The sequence below is a fragment of the Elgaria multicarinata genome, chromosome 21 (assembly GCF_023053635.1).
Source record: "Elgaria multicarinata webbii isolate HBS135686 ecotype San Diego chromosome 21, rElgMul1.1.pri, whole genome shotgun sequence".
Lineage (NCBI taxonomy): Eukaryota > Metazoa > Chordata > Lepidosauria > Squamata > Anguidae > Elgaria > Elgaria multicarinata.
Window position 1 is genome coordinate 10,495,218 of NC_086191.1, and position 22,202 is coordinate 10,517,419.

The 22,202-nt window shown below is 49.3% G+C and overlaps 1 protein-coding gene and 1 non-coding gene across 4 annotated transcripts; both read right to left on the reverse strand.

The window, feature by feature from the left end:
* Positions 1-1,299: 1,299 nt before the first annotated feature.
* On the reverse strand, positions 1,300-20,860 carry KHDC4 (KH domain containing 4, pre-mRNA splicing factor). 3 transcript variants are annotated; one of them, XM_063146143.1, is made up of 14 exons: positions 20,769-20,860; positions 17,630-17,870; positions 16,529-16,657; positions 15,631-15,710; positions 15,006-15,058; positions 13,679-13,845; positions 12,623-12,834; positions 11,715-11,775; positions 10,530-10,587; positions 8,806-9,056; positions 7,878-8,036; positions 5,191-5,303; positions 3,718-3,803; positions 1,300-1,971 (listed from the first exon to the last, which is right to left on the reverse strand). In XM_063146143.1, the coding sequence occupies exons 1-14, from the start codon at positions 20,813-20,815 to the stop codon at positions 1,772-1,774; spliced, it is 1,857 nt and encodes a 618-aa protein (XP_063002213.1). In that variant the 5' UTR covers positions 20,816-20,860; the 3' UTR covers positions 1,300-1,771. The 3 variants fall into 3 exon arrangements, 2 of the variants coding, with proteins under 2 accessions (XP_063002213.1, XP_063002214.1); XR_010026404.1 differs by having other exon boundaries at positions 1,958-1,971; positions 5,191-5,275; XM_063146144.1 differs by lacking the exon at positions 1,300-1,971 and having other exon boundaries at positions 3,711-3,803; positions 5,191-5,275.
* On the reverse strand, positions 13,393-13,520 carry LOC134412460 (small Cajal body-specific RNA 4). The gene has a single exon (XR_010026419.1). It is a non-coding gene; the product is annotated as a small Cajal body-specific RNA 4 (non-coding RNA).
* Positions 20,861-22,202: the final 1,342 nt, after the last annotated feature.

A 22,202-nucleotide genomic window follows, 5' to 3' on the forward strand; every position in this document is an offset into this window, starting at 1 on the left:
CATCCATCATTGTCGCTGGAGGACCAGGTGGCTGCCACGGCTACCAGCTTCAGCTGGGCCGCCAGCTATGGCTTCTTCTGGACAGGGATAGGGTTATGTAGGGCTGCCCTTAAAACTGCTCCAGAAGCTGGAGCTAGTGCAGAACACAGCAGCTCAGCTGTTGCCAAGAGCTACCTCTTTTCAGCATAGAACTCCTTTGCTGAGGGAATTGCACTCACTACCTATTAGCTACCGGGCCAGGTTTAAGGTTTTGGTACTAGTGTACAAAACCCTAAACAACTTGGGACCAGGATACCTGAAAGAGCGCCTTCTCCCTTATCAACCTGCCCGAACACTGAGGTCGTCAGAGGGCATGCTCCTGGTGGTTCCACATGGACCTATGGCCTGAATCCGCCCCTCAGGCTGAAAGGGGCAGAAGGAAGCCTTACAAAACCAAACTCTCCTTCAAGCCTCCAATGGAGCCAATATTGCAGGCAGCTTCGATACTTTGGTTCACATTCGCAAGGCTGACTTAAAAGCAAAAGCAGGAGAAGGAAGTAGAATTTCTGTCCATTTATCATGAAATTATGGTTTAATTTATTTACAACATGTAGAAAATCAGAGAACAGGGTAAGCAAAGTCTGCTAGATAGAACATTTCGGGGGGGGGGGGAAGGAAAATCCAACACTTTATTTTCCAATACTTCAAACTTTTACTTGTCATTTGAACACAGATAGCAAAAACTTCAGGACCAATGGAGCCCCCTCCCGATCAGCCAATGCACACCGGACCGTGCAGGAAGTGTTCACTTGGTAGCAGCGTAACCGGCTAGGAAAAGAGTCCGCCACAGTTTTGAGTCACTATAAAACAATCTCAAGAGTTTGATCTCTTCGGCTATGATACCAGCTCAATGCATCTTTTCCAGTCCAACCGCCACGAAGCAAAGTTTGGTTGCAGCTGGGTTTTGGAAAAGAAACGAAGATTGTAACAGTGCCATTGCTGCAAGAAAGTAACTCCAACATCGACCAATCGGAGTTCCAAGTATGACAGGATGAAAAACAATCGGAGGACGATTCGGTGTTAAAACACCTACTCCTACATTGCCCGAATAACGTGACTTGGCAAAATAGAGCGAGGAAGAGGGAGGAAGTAAAAAATTTACCTGCCAGCCAAAACAATTCTGAACAGGGTCAACTGTGCTTGCAAGCTATGAAAACTGCATTTCAAATTTTAAAAGGGGGAGGGGGGGAGGACGAACGGAAACCAATTCTCTTAAAAGGTGGTTCTCAGGACAGGTTTTCTGGCCAAGGCTCCCCCACCCACCCACCCACCCCTTCCTAGTCAGAAGTCTAAGCATCACACGCAAAAATAAATTCCACTTATAAAACAGAAATACAAGCAGCAGATTCAGTTAGGAGCTTGGTTGGCTGTTTCCTCCTCCAAAGCCAAGAATAGGTGCACGATAAGCCAAGGTGGTGGTGGAGAGGAACGGTAGGAGACAGAGGACATTCCTTGAGAGCGTGACGCCAACACGGTTATCTGCGATTGTGTTCCGATTCGCCTGTGATTTTAAAGTTGCCTATGACGGATGAGTCCACCGCAGAAATAGCGAGTTCTTTTTTTAAAAAGAGAAGGGGGGGCGAAGAGCCCCAGCCACAGAAAGGGCATACTGCATCAAGCTTGTGCAAAGAGGTCAGGTCAGGGACGATGTACAGTTTGCAAAGATTGTTTGATGATATACATGCGTTATTGCTTGAGAGAGACAACAGATATAGGAGTTGGCGGCAGGCAGCTATGGTGCCATCCAAAATGGCATCTGTTGCTTAGCTCGCTGCTGTGAAGAAGGGTACTGGTATCCTAAATTCCATGTCTGTGAGTAGTTACTTGCGTTTTTATGACCACCATGGTCTTCCTCTTCATCTGAGGAGTCCCCGGCATACGCCACCAGCCCAAATACCTTTTCGCCCGTTTTCATCTTCTTAGCTGAATGATCTATAGAGGAAGAAGAAGAGAGAGAGAAAAGACATCCCACGCCCCCCACCCCCCCAAGAAGAGAAAATAAAAAATGGAAGAGAAAGGTAAAAAAAATATCCCCCAAACATGTTAATTCAAATTAGAGACATTATTAAAAAATTGTTAGTTGAACACCATTTTGAGGTCAGAGAGCCAGCGGTCACCCCGGGAAGGAGGTCACGCGACACAGCATCAGCAACGGCACAAGTGATCCGTCAGAACCATGTAAGAGAACAGAGAAGAGAAAAAAAGAAAAACACAAAAAAGAAGAAAAAGAAGTAAAAGTTAGCAAAAACGAGGCGACAGGACATTCACCGATAAAGAATACTTGTAAATGGGGAGACGTCCAACTACAGTTTTAAAAAATGGAATCCTTAGGCAACTCAGAAGAGCCAAACTCAGGCTTAGTTCTGCCGGTGGAAAAGCCGAGTTGGGCACCTAACCAGGGAGCGGCAATCCACCGAGCATGCATCAACCCCAGCTTGCACCGTGTACGTTTCCTGCTCAAAACGCAAAGTTCTACTTTTCTGGGACTTGTAATGGAGGGATGGAGGAGCCACGCTTGGGGCGGAGGAAGAAAAACAAGGACTGTAGCAAATGAGGGGGAGGAAGAAGGGCCTAGAAGGTCCAAACCAAAACGCCAAGTCTAGTTTCCAAGCACAAGGAGCAGTTGTCGTTTCTGCCCAAACTCCGCAGGGAGAGCAGCAGCTCCAAGGATCGCAGATGCAAGCACAGCTGGATGGGAGTTTCTGCTCTCCTGCCCACTCTCCTGATCAAAATGGCTGATGGCTGACTCACGTGCCTCATGCACACCCAGTTCCAGGATGAGAGCCGTGGCTCCAGGCTGCCCTCCAGGCCAGGCACCCTTGCTACCTAACACCCGAGTAGCTGCCATGCTTTCAATCAGGGGTGTTGAAGCTTTCGGGGGCTGCATTCCAGTGGTGGATGGGGCCCAAGGCAGCGGGAGCAGGGCGGAAATGCCAAAAAGCACCAGCTTGATTTAACTTAACATTCTTAATAGCAACCATTAAGCCTTGGGAGAGGCATTTCAAACTTTTAGGATATTGAAGGTGGGGGGGGGGGGAAGACTACAAAAGTCAGGAAACCACCAGTCTGGTTTGGAGGAAAGGGGGTGGGGGCATGTGGCAAATCCTGGAGAGCTGAATTGGTTCAACATCCCCTGCTTTAAATTTTAAGTGTTCCTACGCAGCGTTTTAAAAGCCCCCCGATAGAACCAGATGGTAGTGAGAGTCCTGAGCCGCAAGGCAAGGGGAGCAGCAGATGACGCGAACCAGGAGGCCAGTATTTGGTCTCCTAACACAATAGGCTTCTCTCTGCAGAGCTGAGCAGCATGATGGGAATGGGAACACTCACGCAGAGTTTCGTAGAACTCCGTCTCACGTGTTTGGGCTGCTTATCCAAAGAGACCGAAAACATAACAGCTCGGCTTTTGCTTTCCGAAAGGCAAGAGTCAGGAGATAAACTGTGCCCTTAGCTTCTGGGGAGGGGTGGGTGGATGTCCCTACTGCGAATTTGGCTCTCAAGAGGACGGGCAGCTGAACCAATGCACGCGAGGGCTGAACGAAGCAGAGCGCGCCTTTCGGCTCCGTGCCAGGAAAAGGGAAGAGCAGACCACAACATGAGCCGCCCACACTGTACTCAGCAGAGCCAGAACTGGTGGAACACAAGCCCAAGCCACGCTTGCTGCCAGCCGCACACGCTCACCGTTGCCGCCCAACAAGGACCCGTTTCTGTCTTCAGGCTCTGACTTCATTCCGGTCACTGGCAAAGCCGGCGGAGGCATCAGCTGCCTGTTCAGAGACAAAAGGAGGGGACGCTTAATAAGAAGGCATTTTGAGTGTTCAAAGCCGGGCGTTCCGATGAACCGTTCCAGCACCCCTGCAAAGTAGGCCGGTTGTCATCAACGTTGCAAGTGAGAGGTGTGGCTGCCAACCAGTGTTTGTAGGCTAATGGTGGAGACACCCTACGGAATGATCTATTTATCTTTGCAGGGCGTGCTGCTGACATTTCTGTGTTCTGTTTTATTCTCTCTCCTGTTTAATGCTCGGTTGTTGGATTAGATTAGTACCATCTACTCTAACCGGCAGCAGTTCTCCAGGTCTCAGAGAGTAGGGTCTTCCTCATCACCTGCTCCCTGATTCTTTTAACCCGGCATTGCTGCGGATACTCAGAGCATGAGCTTCTACCAATGAACTTCGGGCCCTCTCAGGTGTGGGTAGACAGGCTAGTAACTTTTGCTGACCTATATGCAAGGCTGATTCACCCAGTTGAAACAGAACAAAAAGACAGGAAGAGGGGGAACAGTAAATAGTATTACAAAGCTTAAAACTTGAAAATCCTCCCCCATTGCAGACTGACATCAAAGCCCCCAAACAAAGTAGAGTTAAAGATGCAAAGGGAGGGGGGGGTCCCTCATAGGCGTTCAGAGAGACAAGTTAAGACCCTGCTATATTCTGAAGGCCTTTCTGGATAGTGCAGGACTTGCTGCCTTTCTGTCTTGGTTCAGTTTTTGTTTTATTTCAAGCATTCCAGCAGGCTGTATAGAGTGAATTGGGAGCAGGGCTGTTCCACCAGCCCTGATGAAAGACCACTCACTTTTTTCCATGGAGGGTGGTTTGGTTTTTGGCCTGTTCTAAAACCACCTCCCCACTCATTTCGTTGGTAGATTCACCCACGTTCTAGTCAGGTGACCGGAGAGGACCAACTTCCCGGCCTTGTCCACTTTTCATATAACTCAGAGAAAGATTTTCAGTTCTGAGAGCAGGACGTTTTAACAAACGCTGAGGCTTTCTAATTAAGCGAACTGCCCTTACAGGATTTGCAGTTTGCTACCCAAACCCCCTCCCTTCTTGTTCACTACAGCTGCTGAAGAAGGATTCTCTCGAATCCGAAACGTTGAGCTTTTTACATCGTGAAATAATAAAACGTTCACTGCTCATTCGTACACAGCACCAGAGCTCGCCTCTTTTCTCTCCACTTCCCAAGCTCTACAGCAATGTGAGGTAGGGTGGTTTCTACAGCCGCGGAGCCGAGCGAATACCAAGCAGTGCTGCGAAGGGTCCCACTCTTTTTCTCCACTTTCCACTGGTGCTGTTCTCCCATACCCAGCAACCACTTTCCCCACCATCTGCAACTCTGTTACGAGCAACAGCACGGATCTCAGCAGCTGCAACCTACCTGTCCCTCTCTCTCTCCTTTCCTGAGGAACTTGCTGGCTTCGAACCCGTTCCGTCCATCTCGGTCTGACTGGAGAAGCCTGTACCTAAATTAGTCATATGAATGGGTCCATGCTATGAGCAGAAAAACACAGCGGCATTAGCAAATCTAAAACTAGGACATAAGCTATTAGCTCCTTAATGAAAACCTGCAGGAGGCCCAACCTCTTTTTAAAAAGCATGCTTTTTGCACGCTACACACACTTGTGTTCGCATTTCCTGGGCTCTACACGCCAACGGTAGATCTGCCCGGGGGAAATTAGTGTGGGACCATGGCTTGATATAATAATCCTTTCAAGGTAGGACAGTGTTATTATCTCCATTCTGCAGATGGGTAGGCTGAGGGAACTGCAGCTCGCTAAGCAGGGCCAAGGTTAGGCTTGAACCGGGAAAGCTCACTGCCCACGCTCTTCACCACCACGCTATTTCAGCTCTCACATTCTGAGTTGCTGATTTAGACATGTGGGCTTATTTAGATCCCTCCCTAAGAAGGCACTGGGTGGTGTGCGGATATTTCTAATGTATTTGTCCTAGATACAGCATTGATAGAAGAGTAAGAGTGATTAGCTTTTTAACACCTTCCTTGTAACTGGTATTGTAACAGTCTGGTCACCTGTGGCGAGGAAGAATAGTTGCCCAAGTGACCAGGCAAGTTAGTATATCATAGTCAGACCTTTCCCCACCCACCTCCCCTCATTTCAGGGTGCCCGTGTCCTGTCTTACTTACAGATGTGTACGTAGGAACATAAGAAACTACTTTACAGCAGGTCAAACTATCTGCCCAAATGTTATCTACTCTGACTAGCAGAAGGTCTCCAGGAGAGCAGGGCCTCTCCCATCACCTGCTCCCTTATTCTTTTAAACTGGCATTGCTACAGATCGGGGCTATTCAGAGCATGAGCTCTACCAATGAACTGTGCCCCTTCTCACGTGTTGGCAGTCCGGCTAATCACTTTTCTTGACCTGTTAGCAAGGCTGACTCCCTCATTTGAGAGAGAACAAACAACGGGGACAGGGGGGAATAGTAAATAGCATTATAAATCTTAAAACTTGGAAATCTCCCTATCGCACCCCAGATTAACATCACAAAGCCCCAAACCCAGCAGAATTAAAGATGCAAAAGGGGTCGTTCAGAGAGCAAGTTAACATCCTGCCAGTTTGAAGGCCCCTTTGGGATAAGTGGACAAGTGGCTGCCTTTATGTCTAAATTCAATTTTTGTTTTATTGCAGCCACTCCAGCAGTATGTTCAAAGGGAGAAGGGAGGGAGGGAGGAGTAAAGCCTTTTTGGCTGAAGAGCGGGATAAAAAGACTTTAAATTCAACACAAAATAAACCGGACTTAAACCCTCCATCTATTCACGACAGCTCGTGGAAAAATCTAAACCAGCCTTCCTCAACCTGGGGCGCTCCAGATGTGTTGGACTACAACTCCCAGAATGCCCCAGCCAGCTGGCTGGGGCATTCTGGGAGATGCAGTCCAACACATCTGGAGGGCCCCAGGTTGAGGAAGGTTTAAGATTCTAAACTGCTGTGGCCCTCCATTCCATTCAATAATCCAGCTTTTTTTCTCTCCCAACAATGTACTTTTCGCGTGTATGGCTACGCCCTCTGCACTGTTTTGTTGTTATGTATGTTGAAAGGGAGGGGGAAATAATTCTAAATAAATATTTAAATTTAATTAAATTGCTGCTGGTGCTGCAATTCTATCGTCGATTTATTTCCTTGTGTGCCTTTCATTCCCCCACCACACACCTTTTTTTGTTTTGTTCCTGTCGAGCCTTTTGGGTGGAAGGCGGGATGAGAAACGCTTTAATCGAAATAAAAGTCATAAATCTACCCGACTGGAAATGTGTTTTGTCTGTGTCAAAAGAGGGTTAAGGACTGTGTTGCTCGAGGTACCAGGCCATGATGCAGTAACCCCTCTCCACCTTGCTGAAGCTAAGCAGGCCGATCTATTGCAAGGCATCGAGATATCTACTAGTAGATCCCCATCTACCTTCCGCCACCCTTGCTGTAAACTATGTATATGGAGGGGGGGGGGGGATGTAAAACATGAGTCCCATTGAAAGTTTAAGGTGCAGCCTCTGACTTTTCTATGCAAAGCTCAAATGTGCATAAGAGAAGAAAGGTGCTCTTGTAAATTGTCACAGAGACCTGGCTCATACATTAACGCTAACTCATGATTTGTTTAACCTATGGGTTGTTGAATCTTGGGTTGTCGCGATGTGCGCTAACGAACCATGGTTTGTAAACCACATACAACCAGAAAAAAGAATCCATGGTTTGTTGGTGGGTTGTAAACTCTGGGTTGTTCAAACCATGGTTTGTCATTACGTGCAAATCCGGAATTGTGTGTTGTTCACGGGTTGTTTCGCCAGACTACAGAAACAGCAGGCAAGAGAAGTAACTGGGATCGTTCCATCAACACTAACCATCAATACAGCCTCCTTCTCAGCAGAATTGACGGAAGAGGGAAAGCATTCTGCCCGCACCCCCCTAGACCTACATAACGCAACCTGACATTTGAGGAAATTTCAAAATTATCGGGTTCTATGATCTGTGAGCCAGAAGTACAGGCATGGAATCGGCTCGAGAGAAACGGAAAGGGGACAGGGGAGCAGGCAAGAAAATGGCTGTGTCTCACTCCACCTGGTATCCCAGCAGCCCAGATTCGCGCTCGTCCGGCAACTCTTCCGTGAACCGCCTCTTCTGACCCGGCTGGGACTGGGGCTGCACTGGCGGCTGCGTGCTGGCTGGCAAGGTCGTCTTTACGGGAGCAGCAGGAAGGAAAGGGGTGCTCAGCGGTGTCTAGAAAGAGCGTGATGAAAGGACAAAGCGGAAAGAATTTTGGAATATCTGAAGACGGATTCACAGGGGACCCTGATTTGGCCCATAAGCTCTTATTCTATTCAAATCTATTCAAGGACCCTCCTGCCCGAATTTTTCCATCATGCCTGGGTGAAGAACACATCAGCGACTGGGCTGCGGCACGCGCAAGTCCCAGGTTCAATCCAGGTAAGGCTGGAAAAGACCCGTTAGAAACCCTGAGAAGCCGCTGCTGCCAGTCCGTGTCGACGACACAGGGCTAGATGGAACCATGGTCTGATCTGGTAGAAAGCAGCTTCCTATGTTCTAAAGACCCAGGTCTGTACTGCTTTGGTTACTCGGGCTGTGAATCCGCACATATCATGCCCTAGCTAGGATCTTTCTTTAGCTCAGGGGCATCAAACGTGGTTTGGTCTGCTGGCCAGATTTTGCAACAGACCGATCCAGCAGGCCAGAAGTCAGGGGTGGGGCTCCCTTCTAGGCCTTAATTCTTCCCTAACGTCATCCGGTCCAGCCCACCCCCACTTCCCGTTCTGATTTTCTTTGCGCAAAGGGAGACATGGAGTGGATATTTAGTTCCAGTAAATTCTCACAGGGACCAAGGCAAATACATCTCTACTTTAAGGGAAGAAATACGCAAGCCTTCCCTCCTCCCCAATCACCACCCCAAGGTACTCCTGGCTATCCCGGCCACCCCAACGAACGGAAAGAAGATGTCACCACCTGTCATGCAAGCCGCCCACTGCCTTACCTGGCCAGTGCTAGCAGGAGGCTGCACCTGGGTGATTGGGTATTGGGTGGGCACAGGTGGGACTCCGGTGGGTAGTGCCAACACGCCTGGAGCCAAGGGGACCGCGGGAGGCACGATGCCTGGCACCCCATAAGGAGGCTGCACTGGCTGCTGAGGTGGCGGAACCACCGGGTAGCCAGCCTGGAAGCCGTTGGGTGGATAATACGGCGGCTGAGGAGGAACGGTCACTATAGCCGCAGGCTGCGCGAACCCTGGTTGGGGCAGGGGAGAGGAGAAGTTTAATGTTGGACAAGACGCCTCTTGGCATTTTGTGATCAAAATGCAGGTAGGAATGTCAGTTTTCAATCATTTAAAGAGAGACAGACAGACTTGGGTGTTTAAATCCTTACTGTCAGGGAAACAGCTTTGAAAATATGTTTGCTTTCTACAGAAAGAACAAAAGCATTTCATCTTTACTGATCCAACCCACTTGCCAGTCCTGCTTCCAGATTCCAGCCTGGTCTACACATCCAGCAAGATGGCGTGAGAAAGAGATGGGACACCCTGCCTTCAGCGGGAGTGTACCACTTCAGACCTGGAAAGGGGGGGGACCCTTTCCCCCCCTTCATTGTTCCACTTACATTAGCCTTCCACAACCTGATGCCCTTTTGATGGGCCCAACTGCACCTCCCACCATTCCCAGCTAATTTGGGGGGACGCGGCCCTATGTAAACTCACACCGTGCAAATAGAAAACAAACAAAACGGCTCAGCAGGGAGCAAGAATGGAGAGTTGAGGTGCTATAGGTTAAACTGTAGAAGTGTGAAATAATTTTTTGTCGTCGTCGTCGTCCCCGAGACTGCCCCCCACCCAAAACAGGCAAAAGGACATTCTGATGCGACTGGCCGACCCTGGCATTTCTCTAGAGACCCTATGACAAGGCGGACCACTGCATCAATTTCACAGGCCAGCTGGCAGTGTTGAGAACTCAGCACCCCAAGGAGATCTCCCACCCCGCAGTAATATCGGAGTCCTGCTGCTCTTTAAGCTCCTATAGTGATGTCGGCTTGTGATTCCCTGGGGTGTTTTAGGGTGGGTCTAGTGTCAGGTGTTAAAGACAGAGCAACTAGACATTCATTTAATTTAGCTCACCTAGTGATCCCCCCCGGAGATTGAGAGGGTAAGGATTTCTTCCCAAAGGGCCCCAGGGATAGCACCCAAGGCTAAAACCTCTCTCCCTGACAAGCTAGTTTTCCGCTTGCGAGGAGGCTGCCTGCTTGAAGTAGGGGAGGCTCCAAAATGCAACCCACCATTTGCAGCCTGAGACTGTTAACAGGCCACCCTACTGCTCCCAGATTTTACAACCTCCTTCCCTCTCGTTCTGCTGCATTTCTTCTGCCCTAAACAAGGGAAGAGACTCTTTGTCCTGCACCTACCACCCCCTCACCCAGCCCAAATCCAGGAGCAGAGCAGAGCAGAGAAACCACGTGAGTTTCAGGCAATCGGGGCTGCTCCTGCCACAGGTCTTCCCACAGATACCTCTTAGACCCCTTAAAGGAGATTTCAGGCCAAAACCATATTCCTGGGATATTAAACCTGCTCCTTTTAAAAGCGTTCCGTTTCCCCTCCTTGAATTCCCTGCCACCCCCTCCCTTTCACATTCCTTCTCAAAATCCATCCTTTCCCACAAGACCTCTGGTTTACTCCCACTAAGAGGGAATTGCTGCACTCTGCCAATACATTACCTGTTATGGGCACCGCCGTGGCGATCTGGTTTACAAACCGCGAGTATTCAGCGTGAACCTTGGAAGAGATCAAGCAGGATAGGAGGCTTCAGTTTTGACAAGCAATGGTCCAACTCAACTGACTGCTCTAACAGGAGGCTGCAAAACCCTGGTGAAGATGTCCTCAATGTTGGTGTGCTGCAAATTGCTGAATGCCTTATCCTCCATGTTCCTTTTACTCCCCTTTTGGTGTCAGAAGCAGGAGCCTGTGTTACACTGGCTGAGGCTTGGGAGGGGGGCACAGAGGAGGCTTTGTCTAGATCAAGGGTGTCCAAGGGTGAATTCCATTTTGGAGAAGCTCTGAGAGGCTGCATTCCAGAGGGAGAGCGGAAAGCAAAAGGAGGCAGGGCCAGAATACCAGCATAAATTAGTTTAAAGCTTTTACTGCCAGTAACTAAGACCTGGTTTGCATGTAACAACAAATCATGGTTTCCATAACCATCGTTTGCTGAATAATGGGTTGCTGTTATGTGTGAACCCAGGACTATGGGTTGTCAACCACAAACAACCCACAAAGAGAAATCGTGGTTTGCTGTCGGGAGTGAATTATGGATGGTTTAAACCACAGGTTGTCATTATATACAGACCCAGAATGGTGGGTTGTTTCGCCAGGCTACAAATGCAATGAGCAAGAGTGGTGAGCAAACCCAGTTCTATATGCCAGCACTGCAGTGCCACAAAGGCATTTGGAGCAGGTGAAGTAGGAGGAAAACAACACACAGAATGAGAAAACAGTTGATCATCTGCCAGACAAATCCTGGGTAGGGCAACAAACCATGGTTTAAGTAAACCACAAGTTAACGTTACGTGTGAACCAGACTTTTGTCTTAGGGGAGGCATTTGAACATGTTAGAATGGAGGGGAACTGTAGAAAAGCCAGGAAACCATGAAACAATCAGTGGCCATGGGAACTAGGGTAGGGTCACCTGGTGAACCCTGGGTCTATATACTACTTCCTGAACTAATTCCATCACGCAAGAAACATTTGTGCTTTGCTTAGCATCTGTTCATCCCACCATCCACCCAGCTTTCAAACAGCAAAATCACAATACAAAACCTTGCTGGGAGAAATGAACGTTTCCCAGCAGCCTTTGGACTCAAAAAAAAAGAGAGAAGTGATTTGAGGAAGGAAGCGGAGTTACTTACCGTTTGTAATAAGTTCTCGCAGAGCTTTTTGGCAGCTGCAAGGCCTTCTGGTTTTGGATGGCTGAAAACATAAACACAGTCAAATCTTTGTTGAAAACAAACAAAGATGTAATCCAGGGCTAGCCAGACCTAGGCAGAGTTTCATGCAAAAGCCCTCTGCAACTGACAAATCCAGACCTCTGGATAGAGCCTTCTCTCCCTCCCTAGGTAGCCTGCTGAGTGAGGTGCAAAACAGAGAGGGAGGGGGTGCAGCAGAGTGTGGGGGGGGGGGTTAGTGGCAGCCACAAAGGGAGGAAATGGCAGGTGTGGGGCAGGGGAAAGGTGGTGCAGCGAGAGAGAGAAAAGGAGGGGATGGAGGTGGTGGGGGAATGGTGGCAGCGCAGAGATAGAAAACTAAGGCCCACAGTCCAACACATCTGAAAGGTACCAAGTTGGCAGGGACTGGGTTCGCACAACAGGCTAACCTAGGTTCACTGGTTGAGTGTGAGTTGTTGTTGAACTGTGGATTGTTTGAACTGTGAGTTAGTGTGTTGTCTGAACCCAGGGTGGCTTGTTAACCACGCAGTGTGGCTTATTTTTGTTGAACAAGCTAGCTTGAGAGCCCATGGTTTCTGAGGGGTTGCTCAGGGTGGTTCGCAGGCCGCCTGTGGAAAGTGTCCAGGGTTCAGCCAACACGCTAACCCAGGACACGACTCAACAGCAACCCACACTCAACCACGGAGGGTGAGCCAGCATGAACAGCCCCAGTGGCTGCTATATATCAAGCTTTTCAAAGGGCTTAAAATGAATTCAAACCAGTTAATTGACTTAACGCCGCAGCCCTGCAGTGCGGACGGCACAGAGACCATTCTCCCCGCCCCCCGCCCCCCTGTAAAAGCCATCACCTGCCCAACCGCTCAATTCCCTACCTGATGTAAATGTACATCGGCTCAAAGGCTTCTCGGCCGGAGGCGGGTTCAATGCAGCCGGAGCCTTTGCCCCGGAGGAACACCTTGGCACCGGTCTCAATCTGGATGTGCTGCAAGTAGGAACAACCCGGGCCTTCGACCTTCTCCTTGACGTTGAAAGTAGGGACGGCATGCTCCAAGCCAACAAACAGCTTGTCCTGGACATAGTGCATCTGTACCAACACACACACACACACCCCGGTGTTCTTTGAGGTTTTGCATTTGCCACCGGAAAGGCAAAGAAGGGGAGTAGGAAACGGTTGGTTCGATCAACCTTCCCCCACCTGGTCTCCTCCAGGTGCTTGGGACATTAACTCCATCCGCCCCAGCCAGCATGCCCAATGGTCAGGAAGGGTGGAAGCCACAGTCCAAAACATTCCGAAGGCCAAGATTGGGAAAGGCAGGTGGAGAAGTCGGTTCCTTCCCACAATTCATTTATTTATCCGTTCCGTTTTCTATAGCGCCCAGCAGCCAAAGCTCTCTGGACCGTCCACAACAATCACAACCACGAAGTCCATCATAAAAGACCGCACTAGGTGACCCTTGCCTCTAAAGCAGCCTTCCTCAACCTGGGGCGCTCCAGATGTGTTGGACTACAAATCCAAGAATGCCCCAGCCAGCTGGCTGGGGCATTCTGGGAGATGCAGTCCAACACATCTGGAGCACCCCAGGTTGAGGAAGGCTGCTCTAAAGCGTTGGTTTGCGTACTCCGCTTGGGAGAAAGCCCTGGTGGCTGTCGGATGGCACAGTGAGGTCTCTGCTGTTCTGTAAGCTGGACCCCTCTCCCCATCCCGTTTCTCTAAGAGGAGGGTATCGGCAGAGCCCTGCTTAACAGGCCCCGCCTTCTTAATCCTCTAGGTACAGTGTCACGAAAGGTCTGACGGGCAAGCACAATCGTCAGGAGGTACAAAGTAACAGGCAATGTAAACACAAGGATACAAGGACAACACAGAACGCCTGGACTAATATTCTACTCCACAGGGGGAAATCGCAGCGCCCCCCGCCACAGATACATACCCCCCCTGACTGGTACGGAGGCTTCTGGCCAACTGCTGGAGGCAGCTGAGTGATGGGAGCAGGCTGGTGGTAGACTGTAACCGTAGCTCCGTTGAATGTTGGACTGGATCCGGTAGCAGCTTTTACGACGCCATTAGTAATGATTTCTTTGATGCGGTTTACAGCTCCTGCAGGCGAGAAGCAGTGGCAAGGGGGACACATCAACAGGGACGCTGCTTCTACAGCAAACCGCACACGGTGTAACACAGGCCGTCCTGGGGAACATTTAAGTCGGCGCACACAGCACAACACACCTCAAGTCCTCTATGGCAGGGGTGGGCAGATTTCAGGCCTGTCACATCTGCTTTGGGTTTTTTAGAATAGACCCACCTGCCACATCCAGGTGGAAAAGACACACTTAGGATTGCCTCTGAGCATGTTCTGAACCTAGGGCACTGAGCTCACAGTCCTTACACAAAGAAGTCAATTTCTGGGTTTCTATCTGCTCCCCCCCCCCCAATCTTTCTTCATTTCAACACCCTAACTAAACCATTTGGAATCAGAAGCCCTTGCTAACCAACTGCAAATCACCCAGAGATCTGCTTTCTGTCTACTCCTGCTCTATAACTTATTTATTTACCATATTTTATGCTGCTTCTCTGAATGGCTCAGGGAAGTTAAACTCCAAAAACAGAACATGATAAAGTTTAAAACCTTTAAGAGTTTAAAACAGAATAAAAACCAGAGTAAAAGCCAGCAGCAGTATAAAAAATTTAAAAAACCACAATAACATATTTGTGGTTTGAGTCTTGAACTAGGACTCGCGAAACCTGGGTCCGAGGCGCCACTCAGCCACGAAAGCTCGCTGGGTGACTCTGGGCCCGTCACTGACGCTCAGCCTAACCTACCTCACAGGGTTGTTGTTGTGAGGATAAAATGGACAGGAGGAGGGGCTATGTAAGCTGCCTTGGGTTCCTTGCAAAAGGAGAAAAGGTGGGATATAAATGTAGTGATAAATAAAAGCCGAGAAAAACGGAAAGGTTTTCTCTTGGCCTCGAAAAGACTGCAACGCAGGCCCCCAGGCATGCCTCTCTGGGGATGGCACTGTACGACTGAGGTGCCGAATTTGGTTCAACACCCCTGCTGGAGAGGCGGCTACCGGTCTAAGCAGGTAACACCTGCTCAGGTTTTATTTGAATGTTGAACATTTGTATGCCAGGCTCTCAGAGGACTCACAAGAATTTGAAACAGCAAAAGAATATAAAGAGATTCGAGGGAACTGTGGCATTTTGACTAACAACCCCACCCCCCAATCCCAATCCATGGCAATCAATCCGAGTTTACTTACGGTCCACCAGTTCTCTCGTCTGCCCCTGGACATGCAAGTACAGTGGACGATCTCTGTAAAACACACATGGCTTCGTTCATTTATTTATTAAAACGGAGATCTTCATTTGAGGCAATTGACCGCACCGGGTGTAGTTTAACCAGCCCAGTGAGTTTCAAGTCTGTCATTCTACACGCTACCAAGTCGGAGTTTGCAAAACCGATATGGTTATTGTGGCTTAAAGTTAACAACTACTTTAAAGCGTAATAGGTTTCGGGATTCACCTCCCAGTGTGGCAACACCACCCCGCTAAGACGCTGCAGCTCAGCTGGAGAGCGTGTGCAAGACACTGGGTGTATGAACTCAGGCCAGTGATCTCCAGTCAAAGAGTTTCAGGGAGAATAGTTGGGCACCAACTCTGCCCAAGAGAACAGAGATCAGCCGCCAGGATGCTGTCAAGACCGGCAAGCAGTTTAATTAAGCATTAGGCAGCTCCTTAGGTTAAACAAGGCCAGGCCTGTGCCTCACTAAAAAAAGGAGAATCCAGCTGAATTCTGCAACAATGAAAGGTGCGTTTTGAAAACTGTTTAATCCTGGAGAGCGATTGGGGAGGAGGAAGAGAACTGAAATGAAAAGAGATACACACCCAGGCCCAATTTTTGCTTTCTCTTCTGCAGTCATGTATCTCCCCCGAGTCGAGACGGCGGCACCACTCAGCTTGCTTATCTGCAGACATGGGGTGGGGGAATTGCTCTGGTTAAGCTGGGTAACGAAAAAGGCCCCACCGGATAAAGCTAAAGGTTCAAGTCCAGCTTCTTCTTTCCCACCAGGGCCAGTCAGATGTTTCCAGGAAGCCCACAAACAGGGCACCGGGGGGGGGGGGGGGGGGCGCGAATAGCCCTTCCTTTGGCGTTTGCTCCCCTCGACTGTGGCTCAAACAGTCATGGATTCTTGAGGTTCCAGTAACCTATGATGGCCCATAATTCAAGGGGTTCGGACTTCAGACCCGCAGGCAGAATCCAGTCCACCCAGGGCACCAATCTAGGCCCCCACCGAGGGCCACATCCCCTTCCCCACTACCACTGCCTACTGTCGGACAGTTTCTTGGCTTTTGCAGAGCTTCCCCTCCCCAATTTTAAGAAGCTGAAATGCCACTGAAACTTAGTTGCTGGCAGTAAGAACTTTAAGCTAAAATGTGCTGGTATTCAATTTCACAGAAGCTCTCGGGGGGGGGATACATTCCAGGGGAGGGCGAGGTCAGGAAACCACCAAAGGATTAGGGAAAAGGTGGGGGTGGGGGTCAGGGGAAGGGGGTGAGGCCATTTGGGGAACCCAGGAGGGCCAGGTTTGACTCCTGGGCCTGAGGATACCGACCCTGGCGTATCGAAAGCCTTCATTAAGCGAATGAAGAAAACCTCGCACTGAAGTGCAAGACCTTAAGTAAACCACCCAGAGACCTTTAACTATGGGGCAGTATAGAAATAATAATAATAACGACAACAACATCACCCAAAGAATTAGGAACAGCCACAAATGGGCCAGACCTCATCCTGCGTTTGTCCTCTTGTCAGGAGGTTCCTGCACGTCAGGGGCACGTCGTTTATTTCCACTTCTGCTACGACAAGGTCATCTTTGCTTTTGCTTGCAGCTGGGCCTTTGCCAGGAGCTTGAAGCTGTCACACATTGGGGGGAAGAAAGGAAGAAGACTAGAATCATGTAAATTGGGAGTCCAGACACACAAATTGGGGGTGGCTCTGACGGCAGGAATGTGTGCCTTTGGACGGCATAGACTAGAAAGCCAAGTCTCAATTACTAGTCCAGTCTTTCCAGCATCCAAAGAAAAAAACGTTCATTGGTAAGGTTCAATCCAGCCCTGCTGGATCAGGCCAAGGGTCCATCTAGTCCAGGATTCTGTTCACAGGGTGGCCACGGTGTTTCCTGTAGGCAGCTGGTTGGCCCCTGTGTGAGCAGAATGCGGGACTATAGGGCCCCTTGGTCTGATCCAACAGGGCTCTTCTGATGTTCTCCTGTAAACCCTCACTCATTGACTGTAAATCCAGTCAATGAGTGAGGCCTGCCTCATGGTAGTGCCAGGCTTCACTCATTGACTGGCATCAGCTGACGAATCTTGCATCTCCGAGTGAGCACTGCCTTAAGAATTTGTGTTAGCTTTCTATTTTGCTGACTTTAATCTTGCTTGATATATTTCTGCCTGGTTCTTTCCTGCTTCGTGGTTGGCCGTTCTAATGCTTAGCTGCACTTGATGATATATTTGTATGGAATGTTATTATTCACTGTCTTCACATTTCTGTGCTATTGCCTTATCATTATGAATTTTACTGCGCTGTTCTATATATAAAGATATCGTGATTTTAGATCCGCTAAGCCATACTTTCACAGAATATTTGTAATGAATTGGTTTCTTATGTTTTTAATTATTTATTCAATAGAGACAATTCAAGCACACTTGCCTGCCAGTCAAGAGGTGGGTAATCAGGTAAAGCAATACATGAGTGAACAAGTCCAAATCCTAAATTTGAGATTTGTCTCAGCCATCATAAGAGTTAAAAAGAGTGTTTTGTTGCTGCTTCGTTTTGACAATTCCAGCTCTCTGGTCTCATTTCTCCACCCGGCCAGCCGCTAACCTTGTCTGCCGAATGCATTGTCGGTTTCAGCTTCCCTTTGGCCATTAACATGGCATTGATTTTTGCTGCCACCGCAGCAGCCGCATCTAGAGCTCCCAGAGGGGCCGCTGAGCCCTCAGACCCCGACATCCCAGACATGCCGTCTCCGCTGCCCTGGACGGGACGGCCAGCCACAGGGGTGGTCGCAGGAAGGAGGAAAAGAGCCGGAGATGGCCCAGGCTGGTCCCATTTGCTGCGGCGCCTGGAAAATGCAAAAAGGAAAAGGGGGAAAAAAATCAGATTTGCTATGGAGTTACTGCCTGTTCCACAGACAACAAGGCCCTAGCGCTTACAACACCCTCATTCCACCCCATGTGGAATGAGCTCCCTAAGGAGGTTCGCTTGGCACTTACATTATATGCCAGGTGAAGACCTTTTTATTCTTCCAGCATCTTAACAGTCTATAAAATTTTAACTTGGTGTTTTAAATTTGTAATTTTGCATTGCTGCTGCTTTGATCTGGTTGAGCTTTTATATTGTATTTTATATTATGGTTTTATACTGTTGTTTTATACTTTGAATGGTTTTAATTTTTGTGAACCACCCAGAGAGGCTCCGGCTATTGGGCGGTATAGAAATGTAATAAATAAATAAATTTTGACAACTCAAAGACCTTGATATTCATGGTTGCAATAATCCTGACACCAGCAGCCCTACAAGGTAAGATGGAGTTTATTCATTCAGCTGAATTAATATCCCACCCCCATCCAAAGGGTTCAAGGTAAGTCACAAAGTAGAACAGGAGTCAATCGGTTAAATGCAGCCAGCCATCCTCTCTGAATTTAACCGTGGGCCCCAAAAGGAGACCAAAGTTAAGACCAGATCTTAACCATGATTCTGAATCTTACAACGCTTAAGAGCTTGGACTCAAGCAAGTCTGCAGGGGGTGGCCGGAATTCCATAATCTGATCATTGGCCTATCTAGCCAATGGATCAGATCGGGAACCTCTTTCAGCCCAATTCAATTTCAGAGAAACTCTCTAGGTTCACATGCCAGTGGTGGGGAAGAAAAATAAAAAATAGCAGCGTATTTTAACTTCAGGCTCTTACTGCCCTTAGCTAGGCTTTGGGAAGGACATTGTAACCATCTGGAATGGAGGTGGAGGGGAACTGCACAAAACCCAGGGAACCACAAAATGATTGATGTTTGGGGAAGGGGGTGTGGTCATTTGGGAAACCCAGGCCTGAGCTTTCTCATTCCTGATCTAGCCTAGCACTGCCTACTCTGACCAGCTTATTTTCTTGATATCCTTTCAACTAGAGCAGCCTTCCTCAACCTGGGGCGCTCCAGATGTGTTGGACTGCATCTCCCAGAATGCCCCAGCCGGCTGGGGCATTCTGGGAGATGCAGTCCAACACATCTGGAGCGCCCCAGGTTGAGGAAGGCTGAACTAGAGACATTGGGACAGACTGTGGGGCTTTCACCCACAATGCCTATGGCCTCCGTAAGAAGCTGCCCTGTACAGAATCAGCCTGTCGGTCCATCCACCCAATTACTGTTTGTGTTGATGGAGAAAGCAAGTGGCCAGTGTGGTGTCATGTTGGGCTAGGGCCACCCATGGCTTGCAGATGTTTTGGATTCAGCCCAGCCGGCATGGCCAACGATCAAGGGTTATAGGAGTTGTTGTCGAAATCAGCTGGAGATGGACTAGGGACCCAGGTTCAAAACTCTCACTGACCTCAGGGATGCACACACTCTCAGCATAGCCTATCACACAGGGTGACAGAGTTAGGATAATAAAATGAGTGTGGGGAGAAACAAGTGTAACACCCAGAGCTCCTCGAATGAAAGGTGGGACAGAATTCTGCCTGTCCAGGATCTCCAGCAGAGATCTTCTCTGCTGCCCCAAATTATTTTAACTGGAGATGGAAGACACTGAACCTGGGGCACTCAGCATGCAGAGCTATGCAGAGCCACTCAGTTATGCCCACTCACTCCCACCCTGTCCCTGAATCCATGTTGCAGAACGAGCCAAGTCTACCATACTAGAATGAGGTTCAGCTATAGAAACTTGAAATACTTCTCAACATTGCATTTTACATTCACTTAGGCGTAATCATCTTACAACAAGGCTGCAAAGCAGGTCAGTATTACTATTCTGTAGAATGGGCAGGAGGGGCGGTTAAGGGTGAGCGAGAGGCCTGGCCGAAGCCACCTAATAAGTTCACAGTCAAATAAGCACCAACACCAGGAATTTTGAGGTTTACAGCTCAATCTCTCAGCAGGTGAGCAATGCCCACTGGCAGAGGAGGAAAGTTCACAATACATTTTTGCAAACGCCTTTTAAAAAATACCACTAAATACCCTTTAGTAGGATTTCCCCTTACCCTGATGGAACTGACTGATAGGGAATGGCCCTAGCACAGCAACAGGGCACCTGCTTTACCTTGCAGAAAGACCCAAGTTTAATGAGAGAATTCTCCAGTCAAGAGATGCAAATTGCAAGTGATGCGAAAGATCCTTCTTGCCTCCCAAATCCTGAAATCCTCCCACTAACCCAACTAGCTTACACCAGCCTTCCCCAACCTAGTGCCCTCCAGATGTATTGGACAACAGCTCCCATGATCCCCAAACAGCTCCCTCAGCCTAGTGCCCTCCAGATGTATTGGACAACAGCTCCCATGATCCCCAAACAGCTCCCTCAGCCTGGTGCCCTCCAGATGTATTGGACAACAGCTCCCATGATCCCCAAACAGCTCCCTCAGCCTGGTGCCTTCCAGATGCACAATCCCCATGATTCCAAACCTGCCCCCCAACACGGCGCCCTCCAGAGGTGTTGGACAATAACCCCCATGATCCCTTAAGAGCTCCCTCAACCTGGCGCCTTCCAGGTGCGTTTAACTACAACGCCCATGATCCCCAGACAGCTCCCCCTCAAACGGGCGCCTTCTAGTTGCGTTGAACTGCAACTCCCGTGAACCCCAGACAGCTAAGGATCATGGGAATTGTAGTCTCAACAGAAATGCAAGGCAGCCGGTTGAGGGAGGCTGGCCTAGTCCCGTCACGGCCCCTTTGCCAAGCCTCGCTCTTACCGCCGCGCCGCCCCGCGCCCCTCTTGCCCGCCCAGGCCCCGCTCCAGGCCCGCCGCCGCCTCCTCACCCTCCCGAGGCCCCGGGCTCCCGCTGCCCCGCGCTCCCCGCTGACATGGCTCAGAGGACCGCGCTCAGGCCGCCGCCGCCGCCGCTTCTGCTGAGGAGCTTCCCTTCCCCCGCGTCACTTCCGGGGGGCCCGCCCCCGAGGACGCAACTTCCGACAGTCGTCGTAGCAACGGCAGAGGGGTTGTTTTTCTCTCTGGGGAAGGGAAGGGAAGGGCGGCCGGAAGTGCGAGAGGCCATAGAGATGGGGAAAGGGTAGACTGACCCACCTGTGCTACATTTCCGGATTCACAAAGCTGCCTTTGCTGTTTATGACTTGGGTCTGTTCCCGTGTGGAAATATTCATGGTTAGTTTTTAAAAAGCGCCATGTGGCTGCATGCAAGTCAATGGCTTACAAGGCTTCTGCATATAATCCAGCACTGCGTTTGAGCTAAGGGGGGGGGGTGATTTAACCTGCGATATCAACCCTGGACTACACTGCAGGGCTGGCGTGAGTTCCTCCCTCCCCCTCCCCCCCCCCCATACACACACACACAAAGCATTTAATAATACTGGCCTACCTTGCAGCTTTATCACAAACCACTCTCTCAGCCTCAGTCTGACCTCTGCTCTGCAGTATTATTAACACTGGGCCTCAGACAGTGTTTCCACCCCCAAAGTTGCAACAGCACAACACTGAGCTACACTGCAGGGTTGGTGTATAGGCTGCTCTGCCAGCCTCAACCCAACCTCCCAATTATGCTATAATAGCTCAGGGACCACATTGACATTGGCAGGGCTATTACTGTTTCCAAAAAAATCTTTAAAACCTCCCCACCCCCTGCGCAATTTATGGGCCTGGACTCCCAAATCTTTTAAGTGCCTATTAAGACCCTTGATTCTCATCATCAACGGTTTCAAGGACACAGCGCAAAAATAATAATATAAACTGTCAAACCAAGGGAAGTGACTCACGTTTAGTCATTCCCTCACCGTCATCTGCCTCTGCATAGACACAAACACACTTTCTGCTTGAGCATTTCCTTACCATGATGGGGAATGAGTGCATGTACAGAAATTTATCACACAGTGCTTCCTATAAGATAAACGCATGCAACTCTTCCATTCGTGTGGCTGTGCCTACCACCAATAAGTGCTGCAACAAAGTGGTCTCTGCCAGAATGAAGAGTTGCATGCATAACTCAGAATTCGAAAACTACATCCGGGAAGCCTTCATTTTGACCACAAGCCAACACTCACCACCCAGAAAACAACAGTGGTGAGAAGGACGTGCAGTATATATGCTGCCTCTCAAGCAAATAAAGCAGAGTAGTGTTGAGGGAGATGATGAGGAACTCAGGCTATCGTGCCCAACGGCCCTCCGAAACCTGAAGCCAGCGCTGTCAGCATTGCTTCAAATTTCTGTAACGTACATGGTTAACAAATATCATTAATTAA

What these genes read in the sequence shown, in the direction of transcription:
- KHDC4 (XM_063146143.1), bottom strand. Translation starts at nt 20,815, where the DNA reads ATGTCAGCGGGGAGCGCGGGGCAGCGGGAGCCCGGGGCCTCGGGAGG. An exon ending in GACGAGAGAACTGGTGGACC is followed by an intron (nt 13,846 to 15,005) that starts GTAAGTAAACTC and finishes TCTCGCCTGCAG; the next exon opens with GAGCTGTAAACCGCATCAAA. An exon ending in CTCCTGCTAGCACTGGCCAG is followed by an intron (nt 8,037 to 8,805) that starts GTAAGGCAGTGG and finishes CGCTCTTTCTAG; the next exon opens with ACACCGCTGAGCACCCCTTT.